The sequence below is a fragment of the Oncorhynchus kisutch genome, linkage group LG5 (genome assembly GCF_002021735.2).
Source record: "Oncorhynchus kisutch isolate 150728-3 linkage group LG5, Okis_V2, whole genome shotgun sequence".
In the NCBI taxonomy this organism is placed as follows: Eukaryota; Metazoa; Chordata; class Actinopteri; order Salmoniformes; family Salmonidae; genus Oncorhynchus; species Oncorhynchus kisutch.
In genome coordinates, this window is record NC_034178.2 from 8,676,158 (window position 1) to 8,695,565 (window position 19,408).

Consider the following 19,408-nt stretch of genomic DNA (forward strand, 5'->3'; position numbering starts at 1 on the left):
AAGGTAACCCCTGCACAGTAAACATTCCTTGTAGTTCACTTGAAATATTAGGTTTCATGCTTACCACACATAGCCATAAAGCACACGTCTGCACACGCCTACACACGCCCACACACACACGCCCACACACACACACACACACACACACACACACACACACACACACACACACACACACACACACACACACACACACACACACACACACACACACACCATTTAAATACTTTAGAATCTGCGATTTCTGACAGTTGCATGACCCAAAGTGATATTCACTGTGATCATGGCTCCCCAAAACAGTCATCTTCACACAAACAAAACCATAAATAAAGCAGATGAATAAGTGACATTACAGATGCAGGTGAATCTCCAATGAATCTATATATACACATTAGAAATAATTATATTATATCAACATTCGTAGGGTTACTGTGGGCAATCTGACCTTCAGAACCAGATACCTTCTCCTAAACGCGTTCCACAACACCATGCAATGCCATAAAAGTCCGTGAGTCTCGGGGGGAGGAGCCCAGAACAACTACAATACTTCGGAGCTTTCCACCGCTCAAAAGCATGCAAATTCTAAGGCTCAGTATTCCAAAAAGGCTCTACAGTTACACTCACCCTTTAGTGGCTGGTAACTTAGCACAGAAGAAGTTAACAGAGAGGACTGACCAGGTTAGACTAATAAGGATCTACATGAATCAATGAATTAATCAAAGATAAAGTGGAAAGGCCAACACATCCCAAATTGCTTCGGACGGGTCGCGTCGGGTTGAACTCTTTGCAATACCGGATTGTAAACGCCGACAGTCTAATACTAAAACAAGAGGTGACAAAAGTAAACGTTATTTACACCAGTATGCCTAGCCTATTCTCTAAAGAAGATGCTGTAAAATTTAAATAAACGGTTTGAGGGGACTTTTGATGCCTCGCATCCTTACGTCTCCACATGGATCAACCTCTCTAACCCAAGCATCATTTGGATTAGCCACAGTCTTTCCCACTCTGCACAACGGGTAAGTAGCCTATCATATCATCCGAATGAGAAGTCTCACAACTGTTATAAATTCGTTACTTTCTATAATTAGTTTGTTGACAACCTTTCTTTAGACTGGTAGGACATATAGTCACTTTAACTTCCTGCGTCTATCTTGTGTGGTATCCAGGTGTCCGTTCGATATGTCGAGGTTTGATCGGACTAGCTGAGGCTGTGAGCACGCTTTCCTCCAAATAACCTACATATATCAATTTTTATTTAAACGTCCGGAAGTGTTCTGGCCAAAGCGCTTGTGTTTTTAGAGTTTTAGAGCAGTTGGAAAGACAACTTCAACAATTGTTATCCTCCATTTGCAAATTGGATTGTCTGATTAAATAATTATTTAGTGTGTGAGGGCAGTTGAATTAGTCGAAATAAAATTGCTAAAGTAACGTTACACCTGGGTCGACAAGACACATTCAGGTATTTTACGCGCACCTGGCGCACCGCCATGCATTAAATTCAGATGCACGTACTACAAATCTCCAGCAACGCATTGATTTAGCCTACTACAATCAATCGTCCTTGGAACATGATTCAGCATATGCTCACCTAAACTGTTCCCGAGCGATTTCTATTGGTAATAATAGCACACACGAGTCTTACCAGCTTACTTGACTCAAAATGTATTTGTGCAGACGTTCTAATTTCAACATGTTTTGTGTGTAAATCAGTTAAGTTAGGCTACCTCATAACTGGGGGCATTTATGACATCGCTCTAACATGGAAGGTACCTCCATGCAACCAGAATGCAATTACTCAGCTGTGCACTGTAACTGCAGATGAAATATTGTTTGAGAATGTGTCAAATAAAATACACAGGCCTAGGTTTTAAATGTAATGACATTTTAGTCATATGTGTAGAAGAATATAAATAATGCATTGGGAACAGAATAAAATGTGACTATGGATTCCATGTAAGTGCATGGTCTTTGAGCTAAAGGATGACCAAGTTGAGTTGGTCATCACATTTATGCACTCACTGTGCATTGAAATCTAACTTAAAGCATGAAGAAAGTGGTTACAATATATGGTTATTGTGCTAGATTGTATTCCTGCTCTGGTAGGATCATGTAAATTCCCATTTGGACTTATCACCCGTGAACACCCACTAACTGTATTCCTGATTCGGCAAGTCATTGAGTATTAATTAATGGAGGTGCAAATCACCCCCACCCCCAAGAACAGGGGGGGAAAAAACAATCAAACACACACACATGCAGACCTTATGTAATAGTTGCAATGGGACAGAGTGAGTGACCTTTCGTCAGTCTTGAATGATCGAATGTAAATATCATCCGTGGACTGTGGGACTGAGGACCATGGTGACGTCTCTATAGATGTATGTGGGAGTAGTGGTTTCCCTGTAGGACAAGCACATCACTTCTAATACACTGGAATAGGGAACTGTCCTTCCATTAGTTGGCCTGGGAACATTGCGCAGAGGTCCTCCACCGGTTGCATTTTCATGCACTGCACAATATAGTGTGCAGAAGCTCCTAATTTGCTCTCATGGCTTTCGAGTTGAGTTTCTCTCTGCCTTGCCTCCCTTAGAGTCCTTCAGCCATGAGCGTGGCATCCGGTGTGCAGCAGTAACAACCCCTAGTCTAGCCTTCAGTCTACTGGCTAATCTACTTCTGTACAGAGACACTGTGGTCCTTAGCTTTCAACACTATGGCTCCATAATATAACTAAATAAGCAGTTAGAGGTCATATTGCAAATGGTGAACATACACTGAGTATTCCAAACATTAGGAACACCTTCCTAATACTGAGTTGTGCCCCCCCTTTTGCCCGTAGAACCGCCTCATTTCATTGGTGGCATAGACTCTACAAGGTGTCGAAAGCGTTCCACAGGGATGCTGGGATGCTCCAATGCTTGGCACCTACTACCATACCCTGTTCAAAGGCACTTAAATATGTTGTCATGCCCATTCACCCTCTGGATGGCACATATACACAATCCATGTCTCAATTGTCTCTAGTCTTAAAACTCCTTCTTTAACCTGTCTCCTCCCCTTCATCTACACTGAATAAAGTGGATTTAACAAGTGACCGGTCTGTCGAAGTCTTCATCTGGTCAGTCTATGTCATGGAAAGAGCAGGTGTCCTTAATGCTTTGGCCACTCAGTGTGTATGTCAATACACAAATGCCAATACCATACACCATGCAGAAATACATAATCATAAACTAACAGCACTTATCTATCCAGAGGGGTCATTTGAATCATGGTGTTGATTTGAGACTGTAAGGTGGTGTATGTGACTTGAAAATGTCATGTTTATGTTGTACAAAGTGATTATACTGAAATCATAGCCTTTTGTTTTGGGTTTAAAGTGTTCTAATCTTGGTTTGTGTAATGGATCTACACAGATTAAAAGGATACCAACGACTAGGCTACGTTAGGATATTTCAACATCCCGTCATTTTGGATGATGCTTCTGTAGAAAACCAAATTTGTTGTTGAGACTTTTACTCTCCCTACTTTGTGTGGCGGGGAAAGATAGTGACTTGTCAAAGTTATTTATCATGAGTCATTTAAAGTTGACTAGTTTTACAAGATCTCCCAGGTTTGGGCATGTCTGTGGTTCTGGTCATGTAGCTCAGTGCTATTATGGAAGATATTCTTCCCTTTTACCTTAATGACTTGAGTAAAGACAACTCTTAAACAAATCACGTTCCCTATATAACCCAATGACGGCTTCTGTAAGTGTGTGTGATGTTCTCAAATGGCCTCATCCAAAGTCTCCTTTAAAACAGAATAATAATACATTTCTGGTCTAACTAGAGAGTAAGGGAGGGGTATTCCTTTGGTCCAGATTCTGCTATGTACTGTTTTACATTACTGCAGAGCCAAGTGCCTTGATTGTGACAATGTTTCGCACGTCTGCAGATGTCTATCTTGCTAAACATATTTAAAGTCACTTGGTACATCTGACTGATAATCCTTGTGGAAAAACAATTGCACCAAATTAGTTAAAACAGACCTTTTGAAATGCGCGCCTGCTAAAATCGTCTTTATCAGGGGAATTGGTGTCGTGCTGCTATTATTAGCATATCACGCATATGCTCGCTATCAACGAGGTGGGCCGCACCAGCCGAGCACACTGTATAGGTATGTGCTGCATTGTTTATTGTGGCAAGCCCTGTGCACGGTGGCGTTTAACAATCAGGCACCAATTATAGCTATCTCATCGGGGGATCAGCTGTGTGTGTGTGTGTGTGTGTGTGTGTGTGTGTGTGTGTGTGTGTGTGTGTGTGTGTGTGTGTGTGTGTGTGTGTGCCGCAAGATTGGCCACCTGAGTGGAGCTTTGCAGCATCATGGACGCCTGCTATCGCTCAGCCACTGTGTGTCCTCCGTTATCAATGCTGTGGTGGGGCATCAGTGTTTGGTTGTATAATGGATGACATTGCTTTGGAAGACCACCTGCTCTGGAAGAAATGCCAAAATGTGGAATATATTGCGTATATTTCTGTGAAAGTCAAAGCCTCTGTTCATAGTGATTTAAGAGAAATCTTGGCCATTCAATTATTATGTAAAATACATAATAATACATTCATAACCACCCATAATTATACACTGAGTGTACAAAACAGTAGGAACACCTTCCTAATATTGAGTTGCACACTCTTTTGCCCTCAGAACAGCCTCAATTGGGGTGGCAGGGTAGCCTAGTGGTTAGAGCGTTGGACTAGTAACCGGAAGGTTGCGAGTTCAAACCCCCGAGCTGACAAGGTACAAATCTGTCGTTCTGCCCCTGAACAGGCAGTTAACCCACTGTTCCCAGGCAGTCATTGAAAATAAGAATGTGTTCTTAACTGACTTGCCTGGTTAAATAAAGGTAAAATTAAATAAATAAAAAATTTGTTGGGACATAGACTCTACAAGATGTTGAAAGCGTTCCACAGGGATCCTGGCCCTTGTTGACTCCAATGCTTCCCACAGTTGTGTCATGTTGGCTGGATATCCTTTGGGAGGTGTACTATTCTTGATACACACGGGGAGCTGTTGAGCATGAAAAACCCAGCAGCGCTGCAGTTCTTGACACACTCAAATCAGTGCGCCTGGCACCTACTACCATATGCGGTTCAAAGGCACTCCACAATCCATGTCTCAAGGGTTAAACATCCTTCTTTAACCTGTCTCTTCCCCTTCATCTACACTGATTTAAAGTGGATTTAACAGATGACATCAATAAGGGATCATAGCTTTCACCTGGTTAGTCTGTCATGGAAAGAGCATGTTTTGTACACTTAGGGAATACAATAGTAGTCTTGTTAGTGTTGTTGATGGTGGTATTAGTAGAAGTAACAGTAACAGTAGTGGTAGAAGTAAAGGTAGTGGTAGGAGTAGCGGTAGTGGTAGGAGTAGCAGTAGCGGTAGCAGTAGAAGTAACAGTAGAAGTAACAGTGGTAGCGGTAGAAGTAACAGTGGTAGAAGTAACAGTGGTAGCAGTAGTGGTGGCAGTAGTGGTAGCAGTAGAAGTAACGGTGGTTGTAGAAGTAGCGATAGTGGTAGCAGTTTGAAGTAACGGTAGAGGTAGTGGTAGTGGTAGCAGTAGCAGTAGAAGTAGCGGTAGAAGTAGTGGTAGCCATAGAAGTAGCAGTATCGTTTGTATCCTGCGTCTACAATGCTTATAGGCAGAAAAGAGCCGCTATATGAGATAATGATTAAAGCTTTAGCATGTATGTCATTCCCCTTTACCGAGGATGAGTCTTCAAGGCTATATCAGTGCCATGTAAACTGCTCTGCTCGGGCAGAGGAGAAGTATTAGGAGCATCAGTCACCGCAAATCAGCTATACCAATTTAAATGGACAAACAATGGTCTCAAATGGCAATAGCTGTATTTTCCAAAAGCTATGATTTGCTATGACTTAATAACAGGGTTGATATACTACATTGTGAATATTCCACATCACTGTGACATTTACATTAGAGTCATTTAGCAGACACGCTTATCTACAACGACTTACAGGGGCAATTAGGGTTAAGTGCCTTGCTCAACGACACTTTGACAGATTTTTCACCTAGTCAGCTCAGGGATTCGAACCAACTACCTTCTGGTTACTGGCCCAACACCCTTAACCGCTAGACTACCTGCTGCAGTTGTGTTAAAACACAATCAGTGATGCAGGATAAGGGTGCTATGGAATCATAAAGCGGGAACCCCATTTTGGCGCGAGCACTCTGCCTAACAGATTGCACTTGAGCGCAATAGGAAGTACATGGAACAAACAGTGTGAATGACCTATTTGTCTGGCGATATATGGACAAGGATCATTGTGTATATTACAAGGGCTGCAGGGGACGAGTGATACACGTTTTTATTTCCAAGGTTTTTCGCTATTTTTTCCTTCGTTCAGAGTGCACTATTTTCCCAGTACATTTTTTTTATGACCTCCCACTAGCAGAGTAACTGCTTGGTGATGAGTTGGCCTTGCTTACATGCATGAGAAGGCATTATAAGGCTTCACTGGCCTCCAATGGATCTGTGTAGTTGCTTCACCACAAGCTATACACATTTGATTCTGAAAATAGATGTGGGGCTGTTTTTTTCCACTCTCCTGACCCTGTTGTCATCCATTGTATAATACACCCAGTCACTTTTCAATGGTATATATTTCATTTTTTTTATCTTGTAATTTTTTTCTACCCCCCCATCCACATAAAGCATTTAGTGATACAGCATTTAGTGATAAAGCATTCAGTCTTTGATCTGTGTATTTTTTTAAATCCACCAATGCAGTGCAGCGCTGTCATCCAACAGTGTGAGGCCTGTCATACCTCACAATACACCCAACCTACAGTATCAAGCTAGTTCGGCATCTAGGGAGAATCAATGAAATCGCATCTCTTCGTGTGATGATCACACATTGTTGTGTGAAAGATTTCGAAAAGGAAAATCGCGTGGGTGAGAAAATACATGTTTGCTCATTTGAGGAAAAAAAATATTTTATTGACGCTGGCTCTTCTTGGGTTAAAAACATGGATCAAATCTATTCTAGGCCATACCCAAGTGTATTATTTAAACAGATGAAGTTTTCTACATTACCTTGTATATGAGGTATTGTGGCCATGTAAACAAGATTCCAATGTTCACTAGGCCATGCATGTTTTAAAGAATATGAATTCCTCACATTCCTTCAAAGATAACTGTATGCTCCCTTCATGCATATGATACATCAATGCATAATTCATTTAAAGTTGATTGTGAATTCAGTTTCAACTTCATTTTCTATACTGTGAGAATTGCATTGATCTTATGATCCAGGATTAAAAGTATATATGCACAGTTCGGAAAGAATCGGTCCATGTATTTCTATAATAGGAGACCATGCTTTATTGTCTGTCTAAAGGGACTGATAATCTAATCAAAGTAGTTAAGATACTTATAGCAAAAATATGTGAACAAATGCTTGTGATTATTGACTTAATCCATGTTTTTGTTGTTTTCCAAGTCCATTACATTTTGGTAACATCTTTCTCTCTCTCTCTCTTCCCTCCCTCCGTCCTTCTTTTTTATGCTTTGCAGATACAACGGACAGAAAATGCTACCCCGCATCCTTTTCCTTTGCTCATTTTTCGCTGCTGCTTGTTTCCAAGACATCCACCCCTCCAAGGTATTTCTGAGTGAATCCTGTGACTCATTGTGTACTTGTGAAGAAAAAGATGGCATCCTGTATCTTAACTGTGAGGAGAGAAATATCAGCAAGATCTCCCAAATCAAAGTGCCGTCAGCTCTACCTTTCCACCTCAATCTGTACAAAAACGACTTGGTGGAGTTGAATGCAGAAGACTTGGAAGGTTTAAAGAATGCCGTTTCACTTCATCTCGGGGCTAATAGCATACAAGAGCTTGAACCTGGGGTCTTTAGTGCACTGGGCTCCTTGAAGAAGCTCCACATCAACAGTAATTTCCTGGTCACGTTGAAGGAAGACACTTTTCACGGCTTGGTAAATTTGGAGTTTCTCCAAGCGGACACAAACTTCATCCGCGTGGTCGAGCCGGGGGCATTCAGCAAACTCATCCGCCTCAAAGTTCTGATCCTCAACGACAACGCCATCGAGTTTCTTCCCAGCAATATTTTCCGGTTTGTTCCGCTCACCCACTTGGACCTGCGGGGGAACCAGTTACAGACCCTGCCTTACGTTGGCTTCCTGGAGCACATTGGGCGGATCATGGAGCTTCTTCTGGAGGACAACGACTGGATGTGCGATTGTGAGATCCTTCACCTGAAGATCTGGATGGAGAACATGCGGGCCCAGTCGGCCATTGGGGAGGTGGTCTGCAGCAGCCCCCACCACCTCAGGGGCACCATCCTGGCCAAAATCAAACGGGATGTTCTCTGCCCCTCTCACGCTGATATCAACTTAGAGGAGCCTTCCAAGTCACTGGACATGGTGGTCACTCCGTCTTCCAAAGTGGCAGAGATTCCGAAGTTAGATGATGTCGTAAAGTTTCCGACACCTTCTTATGTTCCAGGGAGTCCTTGTGTGGAGCACTGTTCTTGTCACAATCACCCTGTGGCTGGGTTTTTAATGCATTGTCAGGATAGAGGGATTCAACGGATTTCAGATATTGGAATACTTGAGCAAAGCCCTACCAAGCTGGTGCTCACAGGAAACATGATTCAGAGACTGTTGAAATATGACTTTGTCACATATGACAGTTTAGAGTTATTGAATTTAGCCAACAATCGAATTGATTACATTGACAATGAAACTTTTCTCAGCTTAAGCAATTTGAAAAAACTTTATCTCAACGGCAACAGAATTGAAACCCTTTCCGCGACCATGTTCATTGGACTCCACAACCTTGAATACCTATATTTGGAATATAACATTATCAAAGAAATTGTTCCAGGAGCTTTTAATCCTTTGCCAAATCTCAAACTCTTGTCTTTGAATAACAATCTGCTGACTAGTCTCCCATTGCAGATATTTCGCAACGTGCCCCTCACCAAACTGAACCTGAGAAAAAATCTGCTCATGCACCTGCCTGTAAGCAACGTGCTGGACCAGCTTGACTCTTTAGAGCAGATTTATTTAGAGGACAACCCCTGGGACTGCAGCTGTGACTTAATCAGTCTCAAACAGTGGGTTGAGAAGCTGAGGAAGGACACAGTCGTAGGTTCCATTTTGTGTCACACACCGAGAAAAGTGGAGAAGGCTGAGTTGAGGGCCCTTAGAAATGAGTTGCTGTGCCGCGGCCTAGTGACCTACTCCTTGCCCACGGATGAGGACGAGACAACCACAGTGGCGACTGACGGCTCTAGGAGCGGTTTCTTCAGCTCAATCACGGACTCAGTTCCGCTCTCCGTTCTGATCCTTAGCTTGCTCGTCATCTTCCTCATGGTCATCTTCTGTTCAGCAGGGATTGTGGCATTCCTCGTGCACAGACAGCGAAGGAGGGTGAAGAAGAAACAGGCGGAGGAGCAGCCGCGGGAGAGCAGCAGCCCCATCCACCTGCAATACAGTATGTACGGCCAGAAAACCACCCACCACACACTGGGGCAGAGGACCGGAAGCACCGTGTACGATGAGCGCTCACACAGCCCCATCGTCCAGATCTGCCGCAACCCCACCTACTGCACTCAGCATAAAGAATATGAGTCCGACCTCAATGAACTGGACGAACCAAAGCACATCTGTCGTAGCATCATGGAGACAGAGAATACTTCCCCTCTTACAGGCTCTAATTTGAAGTTCAGAGCTGTGACGTCAGACTGCCCAACTGAGTTCGTAACACTCGGAGACGCGAGCTCCCTCTATAAAAACATACTAGAGAGGGAGAGGGTTAGGGAGCTGCAGCAGCTCGGAATTACTGAATACCTCAGGAAAAACATGGCCCAGCTACAACCAACGGTAGAGATGCAGGTTCCAGGACACCACGAGGAACTGAAATTAATGGAGACTATTATGCTGTCGAGACCGAGGAAGGTCATGGTGGAACAAACGAAAAACGAGTACTTTGAACTCAAAGCTAACCTACACACCGAGCCAGATTATTTGGAGGTTCTGGAGCATCAAACTGCATTTAACTGATATAAAAAGACAATTAATGGTTTTATATTCAACTCCACAAGTGCCTTGTCCAAAACTGCCATCTTATATTTTCAGTCGAAGACCTACATATCCCACAGCGGTCTTGGACATACAAGTCATTTGTAGCACAGAATGTAATGTATATTTGGCAATTTCTTTGTTTTGTTTTCCTATACAGTGCCTTGCAAAAGTATTCATCCCCCTTGGTGTTTTTTTTTCTATTTTGTTGCATTACAACCTGTAATTTAAATAGATTTGAATTTGGATTTCATGTAATGGACATACTCAAAATTGGTGAAGTGAAATAAAATAAAAAGAACTTGTTTCATAAAATTCAAAAAAAGAGAGAACGGAAAAGTGGTGCGTGCATATGAATTCACTCCCTTTGCTATGAAGCCCCTAAATAATATCTGGTGCAACCAATTACTTTCAGAAGTCACATAATTAGTTAGATTGCACACAGGTGGACTTTATTTAAGTGTCACATGATCTGTCACATGATCTCAGTGTATATACACTGGTTTAAGGGGAAACATTTAAATGTCTTGGAATGGCCTAGTCAAAGCCCAGACCTCAATCCAATTGAGAATTTGTGGTATAACTTAAAGATTGCTGTACACCAGCGGAACCCATCCAACTTGAAGGAGCTGGAGCAGTTTTGCCTTGAAGAATGAGCAAAAATCCCAGTGGCTAGATGTGACAAGCTTATAGAGACATACCCCAAGAGACTGTCAGCTGTAATTGCTGCAAAAGGTGGATCTGCAAAGTATTGATTTTGGGGGGGGTGAATAGTTATGCACACTAAATTTTTCTGTTTTTCTTTGTCTTATTTCTTGTTTGTTTCACAAGAAAGAAATATTTAGTATCTTCAAAGTGGTAGTAGGCATGTTGTGTAAATCAAATGATACAAATCCCCCCCCCCCAAAAAAAAAAAAATCTATTTTATTTCCAGGTTGTAAGGCAACAAAATGGAAAAATGTTAAGGGGAGTGAATACTTTCGCAAGCCACTGTAGACAGACAGCACTTGAAGTTGCTGATATAACATATCTTTCCCAAATGTAATTATCGGGAAGGCAAATAAGTACGGCAGGGGTAAGTTTTCGTTACCAGTTTAGCTTAGATCTTTGGCAGGCCTCATTGTTTTCCATAAATTCTGTCAGGCTGTTTCAATCATATGCCATAATCAGCATGCTCAAAATGCCGTAGACTCAACAAAATGCCAACATGTATTCTGAGTCGCAATGATGGAGTGCACATTAGTGCTGTCGTTCATTAGATTTAGCCCTTGCATTATTTCAATACCACATTTTGTATTCCAACCAGTGGGAACGTGTTTATACAAATCCATTTTCCCCAAACTTAGCACTTAAAAGTCCCAGTACATATATAAATCACATCTTGCATCTGTACAGAAGAAATGCATTGCACTAATCAAATGCCATTTAAAAAGATGGTGCATGACAATCGACTTACTTTTCAACAGCAATTTCTGTTTATCATTGTTCCTTTCCTGCTACTGAAGGGGACAGAACTACTGATGTGTATACGAACCTTTTTGTATGAGTGTCATTTTTACAAATCACAACTGACCAGTTTCTCTCAGCATGATAAATGTTCAGGATATATGCGTTCGCTTTATTATTCTGATCGAGTAAGCAACCCTGTTCAACTCTGAAAATGTTTTATGTAAACTTTATTTTATACCAATGTAGATAAAATTATTTATTCTGTAATTTTTGTATATATGTCACACATTCTATGTTATTTTGTGCCTTCGGTGTTGTGCAGGTGAACATGTATTAAATGTAAATAAAGAATTGCAATACTGCAAACTTTGAACAATCAAGATGCAATACAATAGGTACGCTCTTCAGTCCTCTAAACAGGTTGCTTGCAGGTATATTGCAAAGCCTGTTGCAAAAAGACTACATTAGGTCATGAGTTTAGCATAAAAGTGACCAAACATCTAATATTATAGCACATTATGTGCTCAACAGGTGAGTGGGTGAAATCATGATGCTATCCTGCACAGAGGGCACTTAAGATAGTAATGACATTACATTTGTTATTCACACTCTTATGCATGTCCCCAATGCTGCTGCATGTTCTGTATTCCTCCCATGGACATAAAGCACAGCATTATATACCATCTGTGTGCTTGTTTGAATAAATCAAGCTGATAGGTAGGTTCATCCTGGTCATTTTACTCTAAGTAGAATTTCAAATGAATTGCTATATATATCCACACAGACGCACACACCGAAAATCTCTTTCGTGTCAAATCCATGCTCAAGCCTGGCTTCCCTCATCGCCCAATATGGCATGTCGAGTCTTTCCAGTTCTCTGCCTTGCAAACACAAGTCTGTCATTTCCCCCTTGCATTATTGGACCCCCTTCTGAGATTGCTTATCCACAGTGCTTAATTACTGCACAACAATGGGGTATAGAAAATCCCCTCTGCACTGCTCCACACGACTTCCATTTCCATCCTAGCTGGTGATTTAGTAGGCTGTTCCGGTGCTTCCATTATACATCATAATTGACAACTAAAACTGCTCACACGGCCCCCCCCCCCCCCCCTCGGTGAACTGGGGTTGGAATACGGACACAGCGATAAGGCTTGGGATTTTCTCCTTTGAGAATTAAGGGAAATGTGCTCCGGTCGGTCGTTCTCTGTGACGTTTACCAAAGTGCAAAACAATGTTCCTTTGGGGGGAAATGTTTTCAGTATTTTGTGCTCATGAAACCCTTGTCGGTGTTAATATTTCAGCAACAGTCGAAGTTAGAAGTCGAAACTGCTCAACATACAGAGTGCCGACAGGGGAGTAGAAAAAGTTCATTTTATGTCAACATTGGAGTAGAGATAAAATATGATAAAAAACTGGCTCCACCTTCAGTCTATATGAAATGAATCCAGCCCAATGTCTATTATGGATGACTAAGCATGAGGGCAAGGGGCTATTCGTGGAAAATTCTAAACATGTGCAGGTATATTCTTTCCAGATGCTACATTTTGGTGCAAACTAGCATGTACAGTAGACATTCCCAGCCCTACCATTTTTCACACTACATTATACATGAAATACAAACCACAATATGTGTGGTGAAAAATAATATCAAAACAAATATTTTCTATGGGCGGAGACCACGGCACATGTTGTTTATATAGTAGTTCAAACTTCAAACCTGTTATTTAAAGAGACCTTGGCCGACTTGAAACCTCTAGTTCAGCTACTGACGTGCCGACAGTTCGGTGTTTGGAGGACGTAACAAAATATACATGCTTTCGGCACTGCCACTGACAGCCGGAACTGCAACAAAAGCTGACGTTAATATTGGAACACACACAAGACGTAGGCCTCTACTGTAAAATCAATCTTACATTACATTTCTTCTCATCTAGAAATCAACTATTGTACCCCGAGTCAGAGTAACTACATGAAAGTGTCAGTGCTGAATATCTTACCCCTCTCCTTTATACTCAAAGGTACATTTTATTTCAGTAATAGACCTACTTGTACAGCGAGCTAAAGTCAATCACATGAGCCATACATAGTGGGATGTGAAATTGCCAACCCATTTGCTAATAGCTACTTTTCCGACAATCTACAGTGGATCTCTGGACAGTAGACTTTGTAAAGTAAGTGGCTAATGTCTTGTCTTTACCATTTTCTTTTACAGAATGCCCTCTGCCCTGCAGTTTTGAGCAGTACACTGGTGCCTATAGTTCCACCATGACCCAGCTGAGAGTTACAGTATTTGTACCGTATCACTGCTTTCAGTGGTGTAGAGAAGCTAGACTCATGACCCCAAATGTAACTGTGAATTATGAATATTTCGTCTGTTGGTTTGGACAAGAGCACTCTACCAGAAATGGTCTAGTTGGATTATGTAAACCTTTGAAAGGAAGGCACCAGGGTCACTGCTGTTTATATACTCCTACTTAACAAAGTTATCAGAACATCAACGTTTCACATCCAGTCACAAAACAGACAACTGAATTTGAACCCTGGTAATATAAGTGTATATACAGCCATTTTAGAGGTTCGTTTGTAGGTGATGTCACCTCATTATTTGTAGAACGTGCCAACCTTGCACCGCAGTAAACATTCTGAAAAAGCTCTATTTAACCACTCTAAAGCGTCAGTCGATACGATACACTTTTTATGCTTGAATTCATCCATTGAAGTGAATTCCACAGAGGTTTCATTAGAACACATTATTGATTTTCATCTTGTTCATGAATAGTTCAGGCTATCAACAGCCCCTTATACAGTAAGCTAATGAATCCATAGCCTTTAGTGAAGCCAAATGCATACATGCATTCATCGTCTAATGTACGCCGCCACAGGGAACCTTCATCAATATATACTGATTACCTTCACACGGGTTCCTTAACCTAGAGGAGTAGCTAACGTTAGCTAGATATAGATTAGCTTACACACAGCATAAATCCATGGAAATGTTGGAAATATGAATAGAAAGCTATTTTCAGTACCCCCTCCCCACACACACACCCTGCATATGACATTAAATTATTTGTAGAAGCCCTTGCAGCTACTGATATGGCTGAAACAGTGCACACGTATCACATATTGTCTTGTTAACATGAGGTTCATATACTACAGCCCTGCATGCTCAAAGCTTCCATGACCCACATGAAACATCTCTCTCCACATTGTAAACTGTGAAAAAGACTAATACATTAACCGAGCATACTATTGTGTGGCCGTGAGGACTGACTCTAGTGTTCGGCCCTGCGCGCGCTACAATGTTCTGCATGTTCAACTTAATGTGCATTCGTGTACGACATGCCTGCCCATGAGGAGACAGAAGTCACATTGCTGAAGTCACACCTGTGCCTTATGCTTCGAAACGAGACATTCCTCATAAGATGATCGAACAGTGAAACTATGACATTGCCCACAGTGTTTCTAATAATATTACAAGAGTAATGATCCACTTAGATGAGGTCTGGATTTTTGGATTTTTTTCAAGTGATCACTGATGCTCTTTCACGGCTGAGACTGGAGAGTGTAAAGCACCCTTTCTTGTACCCGACCGATGATGCAATTAAATGTTTAATGGTTTGCCAACATATTACTATCTGTGCTCGCTCCCAGCTATCTCATTCACAAGCCATAGTCACGCACAGCACAAAGAGGCGGCGTGCATGTCTCTCTCCCTCTCTCTCACTCTTCCCCTCTCTCTCTCTCTTCCTTTCTTCTCTCTTTGTCTCTCTCTCTCTCTCTCTCTCAATCCATTTTTTGGGGGTGTGGATGTTGAGGTTTTCTGTATGTGGAATGCTCATAGCTCTGCAGCAATGTTCTGGCAAACATGCCTTAGATCTTGTCTGTGTTCCATCACTTTTGAGGAATACGTTTTTTTCAATATTTTCAATAGGCTATCATGTAGTATTGGCCTGCAGCAACCTGAAGCAGGATTGTACATGTATCTTCTCTTTTAAAACAGCTAACCCTGATAAATGTATGTAGTTCGCAGATATAGATTATTGCATTGCTTTTTTAGTAAACCTATGCAAAGCTAAAGGTCGAAGCCATTCGAGTAATATCTGATCCAATGTAACGTACTGTGTGGCCTTCGTTTGTCTTACCTTCAACAATGACATGTTGGGTCCTTCTTAGTGTGTATTTTTGTCCTGACAAAAAGGAGATGAAATTTTGGTGAGGCGTTCGTGACTCATCCCAGATGTTCCAGCTCATAATCACCATTGTCACTCGCATCCGTGTTGCCGGATGCTAAACTGTACATATTCCTTGAAACATTTTTCACTTATCTATTTCTACATCTTGGTATAGCTTTAATACTTGTGTTGTTGTTTTATTTTATTTTTGTAAGTATTTTATATTACAATAGTTATGTAATTATACTCATTTTCCCTTCAAATGTAACTACATTATGATAATTCAAACATCCTATGTGATGTGTCTGAATCTGGAACAACTACTACTGTGTTTTTGCCATTCTGTTTTGTTGGCATGCTGATAGTCATTTTATAATGAGCAGCCCTCAGGACCGCAATGGTACTCTGATTGACATCATATGGATTCTGTGCATTTCACATATAATTTGCTAGATTAGCAAGCAACCACTATGGAACACTACAAAAACAGTGTTGTATGTCAGTTGTGCTGCCACATTCATACTGGCTGGAAAGCTAGAATCCTCATTATCTCACAGTACTATCTCAGTTATTCGTTTTAGTCCATCATATTTGTTACTCCCTGCATAAGTTCAGAGTGAATGTCTCTTTGAGCATATGCAGCTTTAAGCATTAAGGGTCCCAGCTATACACAGTACTTCTGACATCACAAGTCACAACAATGAAGTCAGCCCTCACTTGTTTAGAGACCCCCAGATTTCACTAACAGTTTAATTTACTCTCTCTTGACAGAGACGGATGTATAAGTAAGCAACAACGCTAGCCTTCCTGTGCCGTTGTCGCTTGCAAATGTGTTCTACCTACAGCTGTAATTGATGTTGTTTCTCCAGGAGTTTGGGGCGGATGTAAACACTTAATGGGAAGCGTGGCCGTGTTACCATCCCCACCCGACTGGCGTGTTGTTGTATCCAGGGTGCAACGAGCGGTCGGCTTCAGTTTACACCATCGCGAGTTTCAGGTTGTTTAGAGATGAATTGTTGGGCCTCATTGCTACATGGCCCCGTCCATATCCTGCACACACAGGCACCATCGGGGCCCCCTTCTATGACATTCCGCCATGATAGAAACCAAAACATGTGTTCTCTATCCCGCCAAAGCTCTCAGCTGAGTATAATTTGTTCATGATGAGGCATTTTGAGGAGTAAGCTGGAAGTTAAAGGGGGCTGTTGTCGAGAGTGGTGTGCGGGTGTTATTTGGAGGGACTACTGATTTGAAGTGTTAGGTAAAACCCTGCTTGCGACACACATGCCTTTTTTTCTGACCCAACCTGATTTGAATGTGGTGTGTGTGTGCCGGGGTGAAGAGGACACGGTTAACACCGTTGACACTGTGCTGACATCTATCTCCGGCTGTGTTCCACCCCCACCCCTCCCTACCAACCCACTCATCTCCTCTGTAACCCCTCTTCTCTGCTGGAGACTAGCCTGTCTTGTCTGTGATGGCTGCAGTGAGAACCAGAGTTAGACTCCTCCTCTACCCTCCTCCACCAAGCCCCATGCCCCACGCCCCATCTCTGCTGTGTTCCTCCCCTCCCCACCAACCCACCAACCCACTCATCTCCTTTGTAACCCCTCTTCTCTACGGGAGACAGGCCTGTCAGTGCTGTGATGGCTGCAGTGAGCACCAGAGTTAGACCCCCCCCCCCTGTTTGAGGAAGCTCCACGTGGACTGTCTGCTCTGTCACCCCCCCCCCCGAAGCTATTTTTAGCCGCCTCACTGCACCTTCAAAATGAGCTATAACCTCCCCAACTTATATTGAATGTGATTATGCAGTCGCGATGCCTCCTTGAGAAGTTAGATTGGTAAAAGATTAGCTCTCCTTGAGATACAATGCTGGAAGGTCGTCGACTCTGAATTCCTTTGTAACGTTGGAACTTGTTTGGCATCTCTTTGTGTACTGTACCTCACTTAGTCGAAATAACTTAGGCATGTGAACAATTTGTAAAACCTTACTCTAAGCTGTCCAGGCATCTCAGCGTTCCTGTCACCTTGAGAACGTTCCACGGAGGCCTTTTCATCCTTCAGTCATAACATAGTTTTCCTTACTGTAGCCTTGTTGTCAGCTATTAGACGATGGTGAGATAAGGAAGATATTTGTCATGTGTTTGGAGTGTGTTAGCATCTGAGAACACAAATGTAAGTTCGACCTTTGTTTTAATATTAACATTATTTTATTATTTTTGCCTCTAGCTTGGAGGCACATGTATTTTGGGATGTGTTCTGCTCTCACAGAATGAACTCTAAGGAAGAATATTGGTGTAAAAGCATTGGACGGCTAGGACTATACAAACTGAACCACTAACTGAGGCACTGCAGATAAATGGAGAATGTTTAGTCGAGGCTCAATGGCACAAATCTATTCAGGTAGAAACTGAATATGAAGCATGGACTCAATGCTCTGTCATATGAAATAGAGAATTGTGTCCTTTCAGTTTCCCAATTATATCAAAAACATTATGTAAGATTTAGCCTGTTAAATATGACCACATTTTGGATTTGTCTTCTTCACATGTGCTTACATCTCAGTACCCAGTGCCCAAGCCCACTCATTTCTGTGGAACACGTCACATCACAAATGTTCAGACAAGGCATGGCTGTGTTATCCTGTCAGCTGTAAGGCTGCATTAATGTTTCGCAGGTGTGCCTCATGTTCAACTAATGACAGCTGCCCTTTCATAGAGGAACAAAGGCTAAATCCCTTGGGGAGATCTCATCCACAAATCACATGCCCAAAGGTAGAACAACATAGGAGATGTACTCCCTTTACCTCAAGACACCAAGAAAGACTATTACATATGGAGGTATGGTGTATTTTTTGATAGAAGAAGAATATCGTTTTTTTTTTTAAATAACAGCCAAGAGGCAAGGCAAGCAGATGTGTATATTCATTCTGTGTTGTTCGGGTCAGTGGTGACTGAAAGATAGCAAATCAATTGTGGGAAATGTAATCCCATGCAGGCACTCTGATGTACATGTACAGAATCATTTGTTTGGCAATTTACAGTTATAAATGAGATTTGAATGATGCAACGAAAGGTTTCTGTCCTTTTCTCTGCTCGCTAATTTCTTGACGGACGTATCTTATTTCAGCCAAGTGGTTGTGAGGGTTTGAGGTGTTACGTGGAGATTATGGCTCAATGGCGTCCTTCTTCTTTCCACCAATTTTCTTGTTCAAAGATTATTCAAGTGGAAAAGCTACATTTGCAGCTTCACTCAGCTGGAATGCTGTGAAAGGAGAGAAGATGATCAACGCTCGGTCTGTGTTTGTGTGTGTGTGGGTGTTTGTGTGTCACAGTGGCATCATTCCCATAAGGGGCACAAAGGCACATGCCCCCACAGATTTGTCCTGTTTTAAAACATTTCAGATGTTGAATTAATTACTAAACTTCATTGTTAAGCCCACTTCTTATCATAATTATTTCTAAAAACATCTTTCGGTGGTATTTTGTGGAGGAGGCACCCTGTCTGGATCAGGCAAAGAGTACCCCCCCTTTTCTCCCTAGTAAATGGTTTCATCCAAGGTGCAAGGAGCACAGATTCCTAGGCAGAGAGCTAGATGCTCTAGTCCTTGCAGTATCGTCAGTGGAAGAGGAGAGAGAGTGGACTGTAGAGTAGATTGACAAACACAGCATTTGATT

At 42.0% G+C, this 19,408-nt stretch overlaps 1 protein-coding gene across 1 annotated transcript; it reads left to right on the plus strand.

Annotated features, from left to right (window-relative positions):
• The first annotated feature begins 548 nt into the window (after nt 1-548).
• On the plus strand, nt 549-11,926 carry LOC109886989 (SLIT and NTRK-like protein 6). The gene is made up of 2 exons (XM_031824348.1): nt 549-1,019; nt 7,575-11,926. The coding sequence occupies exons 1-2, from the start codon at nt 928-930 to the stop codon at nt 10,084-10,086; spliced, it is 2,604 nt and encodes an 867-aa protein (XP_031680208.1). The 5' UTR covers nt 549-927; the 3' UTR covers nt 10,087-11,926.
• Nucleotides 11,927-19,408: the final 7,482 nt, after the last annotated feature.